Source organism: Phalaenopsis equestris, unplaced genomic scaffold, assembly GCF_001263595.1.
Source record: "Phalaenopsis equestris unplaced genomic scaffold, ASM126359v1 Scaffold000123, whole genome shotgun sequence".
In the NCBI taxonomy this organism is placed as follows: domain Eukaryota; kingdom Viridiplantae; phylum Streptophyta; class Magnoliopsida; order Asparagales; family Orchidaceae; genus Phalaenopsis; species Phalaenopsis equestris.
The window spans coordinates 2,024,566-2,031,002 of NW_018164565.1; the positions used below are offsets into that span (position 1 = coordinate 2,024,566).

At 37.5% G+C, this 6,437-nt stretch overlaps 1 protein-coding gene across 3 annotated transcripts; it reads left to right on the forward strand.

The window, feature by feature from the left end:
- Positions 1 to 355: 355 nt before the first annotated feature.
- LOC110021173 (probable leucine-rich repeat receptor-like protein kinase At5g63930) lies at positions 356 to 6,099 on the forward strand. Of its 3 annotated transcripts, XR_002293620.1 has the most exons (4): positions 356 to 1,134; positions 1,509 to 4,405; positions 4,500 to 4,567; positions 5,665 to 5,676. XR_002293620.1 is itself a non-coding variant. In XM_020719562.1 (3 exons), exons 2-3 carry the CDS (start codon positions 1,642 to 1,644, stop codon positions 6,045 to 6,047), a joined length of 3,309 nt encoding a protein of 1,102 aa, XP_020575221.1. In that variant the 5' UTR covers positions 356 to 1,134; positions 1,509 to 1,641; the 3' UTR covers positions 6,048 to 6,099. The 3 variants fall into 3 exon arrangements, 2 of the variants coding, with proteins under 2 accessions (XP_020575221.1, XP_020575222.1); XM_020719562.1 differs by having other exon boundaries at positions 1,509 to 4,567; positions 5,665 to 6,099; XM_020719563.1 differs by having other exon boundaries at positions 1,691 to 4,567; positions 5,665 to 6,099.
- The last annotated feature ends 338 nt before the right edge of the window (positions 6,100 to 6,437 follow it).

Here is a 6,437-nt window from a genome sequence, read left to right on the forward strand (position 1 = left end):
ATATATATATATATATATATGTATATATCTGTATGTACGTATACATTGTATGTAAGATGCTATATAAATTAAAAAAGCGAAATAGAGATGTTTGATATATAAAAGAATATAAATTGAGTGATATCCACTTCCCTTAAAAAAACTTTTAACTATTCTGAAATTAATTTTAAATAAAAATTAGATCGGATCATACGCCGAGGGGAAAGATGGTGACATATTTTTGAAAAACAATTTTAAATCTTTTTACCTTCCAAAGCATTCAAACATCTGCTGCCTTGCGTTCCCTCAATTCAACAGAACTTCCCATACAAAATAAATAAATAAATAAATTGCACAGATTTTGCCCGTATCTACTTACAGTCCCACGGCAATTGTCAAGCCATTCTACTTACAGTCTCATACATGAAGCAGATACATGAAGAAACGCAGTAGAACGCTAAAGGTGAAATCTTTGATAATGGGGGAGAGGGAAAGTGGCGAGAGTGGGTGGGTGACCTTTGGATTTGGACAGAAAGACTGAAGAGGAAATCAATAACGTGCTTGCCGGCCATTAAAAATCCTCTTTTTCTCGCTACGTCGCCCCCTTACTCTGTTTCACGTTTCTTCTGTTTTAGGTTTATTATTCAACCTTTTTTAGGCTTTGTATTTCTTATTGACACGTTGGAGACAATTGTGGAGGGAGATTAGAAGAAAACGCAGAAAGAAGAAAGTTGGATTAAAAAAAAAAAGGTGGGATTTTTATCTCGCGCCTCCTGTAAAATGTGGGAAGTTAACTTTTTTCAGAATCTATTGGAAGAGTTGAAGCAAATTTTTATTTCAGAAAAAAGTGCTCTCTAGGGTTTTGATGGCTTTGCTTACCATTTTTGTGATCGATAGATGTGGGTCGAGGGTGAGATGTAGCTTTTAATGGCTTTTTGTTATTTAGTTTAGTCAATAGAGGAAGCTAAACTGGAGCTAGTAATCCAAGCAATGAATTCTGATTGAATCTGTAACCATTTTCGCTTTTTCGCTTATCGATTCGAGCGGCAAATGTCATCTAGGGTTTGAATTGGTTTGGATTATCTTCTGTGTTGACTGGGCTTGCTGATTGTGATGCTATTTTCATGGATGCTTGAGGCTTTTGGAACCACTCAGGTAATTGACATTTGGATTCTTTGTGGCTGTTTTGTTAAAAGTTGGATTTAATTTTAGTTTGATTTGGTAAATCTTAATCTTTAGGGGATTGTAATCAGAAAATTGTTTGCATGAAAAGTGTTTAAATTATGCTATTTATTGCTAAACTATTTGATTATTTGTCTGTATCTGGATTTAAGTTTTGTGAGATGTAGAGATTTTCTTAAATCCTGTAAATTATGTAAATAGTGGGATTTAACAAATTTTGGATTTGATCAATAGATCCCAATGCCTTCCTAAGAAAAGGAGTTGTTTCGTGCTTTTTTTTTTTGTTTTGAAAAGATGATTGTATGTGACTAAATTGATCCAAATTTTGATTTTATTCTATTTTTTAGGTTTGTTCATGGAGTATTTGCTAGCAATAACTGTGGAGATTAAATCTCCTAATGGTTCTAAACCACCTCTTGGTGACTGAAATTGACTTTATAACATCAAATCCCATCAATAATCAGATATAAAGACTTGAATATGTTGAAATCTGATAGAGTTCTTCCTCCTTCCTCCTTTGAAGCTACAGTGCTACTGGTTCTTCTGTTCATTCATGGATCCCAAGGGATTAACATGGAAGGCCATTACCTCTTGGACATTAAGAGTAAACTCAAGGGTGGTCCGAGGCACCTCTCCAATTGGAATTCTGGCGATGTAACACCGTGCGGCTGGGCCGGAGTGAATTGCTCGAGCGATTATGATCCGGTTGTCGTTTCCCTCGATCTCAACTCCTTAAATTTGTCTGGTGTTCTATCTCCGAGCATCGGCGGTTTAACGCACTTATCTTATCTTGACCTATCCTTCAATAGCTTCTCAGGAATCATCCCTGCAGAGATCGGAATGTGCTCAAATCTTGAAGTTATGTACATGAACAACAATAACTTCGAAGGCCAAATCCCGCCGGAATTCAACAACCTGACCTCCTTAATCAAGTGCAATATCTGTAACAATAGACTCACCGGACCTCTTCCCGATGAGATTGGAAACCTCTCATCTCTGGTAGAGTTAGTAGCATACACCAACAATCTTACAGGTCCGCTGCCTCCATCCATCGGCCGACTTAAGAACTTGGAGACCTTTCGCGCCGGGCAGAACATGATTTCTGGTAGCATTCCTGTAGAGATAAGTGAATGTGAGAGAATAGAATTCCTGGGCCTCGCACAGAACCAGCTTGAAGGTGAGATTCCAAAAGAGATTGGGAAGCTGAAGTTCCTTAGAGAACTGATTCTTTGGGGCAATGATTTGTCTGGATCAGTCCCCAAAGAATTAGGAAATTGCACAAGCTTAGTTACTCTTGCACTTTACCAGAACAATTTTGTTGGTGGAATCCCTGTAGAGCTGGGGAACTTGAAGAATATAGAGAGGCTCTATCTTTACAGGAATGGACTGAATGGAACTATACCAAAGGAGATTGGTAATCTTACACGGGCGACGGAAATTGATTTCTCAGAAAATTTTTTGGTGGGAAAAATTCCTGCAGAATTGAGGAACTCAAAAAATTTACGGCTTTTATATCTCTTCCAAAACCAGCTATCTGGTTTCATACCACCTGAGCTCTGTGAGCTGAGTAATCTGACAAATCTTGATCTGTCAATTAATAACCTCACTGGATCTATCCCAATTGGGTTGCAGTACTTGCCTCGGTTGCTTCAATTTCAACTCTTTGATAACAATCTTTCGGGCGATATTCCTCATGGACTTGGTGTTTATAGTCCTCTTTGGGTGGCAGATTTTTCAAACAATAACCTCACTGGACAATTGCCTGTTCATCTGTGCAAAAATTCCAATCTTATTATGCTAAATTTGTGGTCCAACAAGATTACGGGCAATATACCCAGCGGAATCATAAACTGTAAATCATTGATGCAGCTTCGGTTGGGTGATAATAGTTTGACAGGCAGTTTCCCTGCTGATTTATGCAAGCTTGTTAGGTTGAGAACCATTGAGTTGGATCAGAACAGGTTCAGTGGACCTATTCCTACTGAGATAAGGAACTGCAAAGCTCTGCAGAGGCTCTCTCTCCCAATCAATTTCTTTTCGTCCGAGCTTCCTCGAGAGATTGGTGATTTATCAGAGTTGGTTTTCTTCAACATCTCTTCCAATAGAATTGGAGGAAGAATTCCTCCAGAAATTGTTAGTTGCAGGGAACTTCAAAGGCTTGATTTCAGCCAGAATAGGCTTACTGGAGCGCTACCAAATGATATTGGAACACTCCTACAGCTGGAACTGCTGATTCTTTCTGATAACAAGCTTTCAGGAACAATTCCTTCCATTCTGGGCAACCTTTCTCATTTAACAGAATTGCAGCTTGGTGGGAATATGTTTTCTGGCAGCATTCCGAAGGAGCTTGGTCAACTTTCGAGCTTACAGATAGCCATGAATCTCAGCTATAACAATCTCTCTGGTCACATTCCACCTGAGCTTGGGAACTTAGCTTTACTAGAATATCTTTTACTCAACAACAATGGCTTGGATGGTGAAATCCCTTCTACTTTCGTGAATCTCTCCAGCTTGCTTGGTCTCAATGTCTCATACAATAATCTCAGCGGACCTATCCCGTCGCTACCGCTCATTCAAAACATGGCTTCGAGTAGTTTCGTAGGAAACAAGGGTCTTTGTGGTGAACCTCTTAGCAGTTGCAATGGACCTTCAACTCCTTTACCAGTTCCAGAATCAGCTAGGAATCCAGCTGGTAAGATAGTTGCTGTAACTGCAGCTTCTGTTGGAGGAATCGCTCTTATTCTTATAGCAGTTATCATATACTACATGAAAAGACCGTTGGAGACTGTCACTCCTTTCCAAGACAAACAAACTTCATCTTCAACCTCTGACTTGTATATATGTCCCAAAAAAGGATTTACATTCCAGGACCTAATTGCAGCCACAAACAATTTTGATGAAGCTTTCGCCATTGGAAGGGGTGCGTGCGGAACTGTTTATAAAGCTGTTATTAGTGATGGTTTGGTGATCGCTGTTAAGAAACTTTCGTCTAACAGAGAGGGTAATCATACTGACAATAGCTTCCGTGCCGAAATATCGACTCTCGGTAACATACGACATAGGAACATTGTTAAATTGTATGGCTACTGCTATCATCAAGGTTCAAATCTTCTTCTTTATGAATATTTGTCAAGGGGTAGTCTCGGCGAGATGCTTCATCGGCAATCTTCGAACCTGGATTGGGATACGAGGTTCATGATCGCTGTTGGAGCTGCTCACGGTCTCTCTTATCTGCACCATGATTGTAAGCCTCAGATTATTCACCGAGATATCAAATCGAATAACATACTAATTGATGAGAATTTTGAGGCGCATGTTGGTGATTTTGGATTAGCCAGGTTGATTGATTTACCACAGTCGAAATCCATGTCTGCTGTTGCTGGATCCTATGGATATATCGCGCCTGGTGAGTTTCTCTTTAGAACTACATTTGTTGACCTATAGTTTTTGATATCTTCTTGTTGATAGAATGATGTCAATGTTTTCAATTTGGAAAGTTAATAGTTCTTTTCTGAAGCATAGTTATCTGGATTTATTTTATTTAAACTCATTTGTAAAAATGAACCAATCATCCTCCAGCTAATGACATCCAACATTCTTCTTAGACACTCGTTCTCCCTTCTTATCAGAAGAACAACTAAGTTGATCACTCATTTTTGCGCGAACATCAAACCGTTTTGTCTGCTAACACTCGTCGCTTACGAACAAATAACCTCGGACATTTATTAACATTCGACGTCTAATGCTAATCTTACACTTTGGATAACGACCATATTGGTTGCCAGCGGTCGCCTGCATTTCAAAGCTCAACGTCTATCACTATTCGTCGCCTATCAACAACCAATCATAAATGTTTAAAGATATACCAATTTCTATGTTTGATTCAAGAGACATGTGACAATTCTTGCCTAATCAATATACAATCAATCACAATGAATTCAATTTGATTGCTTTTGTCACGAGTCATCGTGTAACACTTCGACGAACAATTTAAGATGGTTAAAACATTCTTGATGCATTTCTCTCAGTCTATCTCCTAATGTTTCAAGTTCATTGGGGAGCACTTTGAAAAGGCAACCTAGATTAGGCATAGCTCTTATGAAATTTGTCATAACTTTCATTATCATGTAATATATTATAAAGCTTAGTAAAACTGCCTTAGTTGTATATCAAAGTGTGTCGCCTAGTCAATTTCACACTTGGAGGATAACATGATCTTTTTGTGGCATTTACAAACATACCACCCAATTACTTTGTATTTACATACCTCGCACCTAAACTTTATTTTTAACATGTATACTCGCGAAATTTTTCATATTACATCAAAAATAACCATCATTTTAACTTTTAAAACGTGAAATACATATTTTCATGCATAAATAAAGCGGATGAATGTAAAAATTGAAGTTTTAAGAAATTGAGGGGCATGTATGTAAATCTTTTTTTTTCCCCCCACTATTTCTTCTTTCTTGCTGCATTCTTGAAAATTCCTTTCATTTACAGAATATGCATACACAATGAAGGTCACAGAAAAATGCGATATTTACAGCTACGGTGTAGTCCTGCTGGAACTCCTGACTGGGAGAGGTCCCGTGCAGCCATTAGAGCAAGGAGGAGACCTCGTCACTGTGGTGAGAAATTACATTAGGGACCATTCCTTGGATTCTGGAATTCTGGATCGTCAGCTGAATCTTGAAGACAGTAATGTTGCAGATCATATGATTATTGTTTTAAAAATTGCTCTTTTATGTACGAATATGTCGCCATTTGATAGGCCGCCTATGAGGCAAGTTGTGCTGATGTTAATGGAGTCTAGAGAAAGGTTTGGCAGCTCTTCTTCCTCGCCACTTTCTGATCTCATTTCTAGGGAGGATGATATTTTATGATGTGATTAGTGTTTTTAATCATAGTAAATGTTTATATTCTTTTTTTTTTTAGTTTGCATGTGACTGATTAATTTAGCTTAAATGTTTTTTAACATGCATCACTTAAATCCTAGGTATTTACATGCATACCGCCCAAATCTTTCGTATCATATTAGAAATATCACTATTTTAATATTTAAGCACTGAAATGTAGATTTTCATGCATGAAGAAGATGATATATATATATATATATATAAATTAATAGTTTAGGGGTTAGATATGTTAATAAACAAGAATTAAATGGTATGTATGTAAATCTTCCTTTTTTTATATTTACTTATTTTTTATGAAATACATAAGGAGTCGAATAATGTTCTTTCAACAATATATATATATAGGTTCTAAACCAC

What these genes read in the sequence shown, in the direction of transcription:
- LOC110021173 (XM_020719562.1), top strand. Translation starts at nt 1,642, where the DNA reads ATGTTGAAATCTGATAGAGTTCTTCCTCCTTCCTCCTTTGAAGCTACA. An exon ending in CTATGGATATATCGCGCCTG is followed by an intron (nt 4,568 to 5,664) that starts GTGAGTTTCTCT and finishes TTTCATTTACAG; the next exon opens with AATATGCATACACAATGAAG.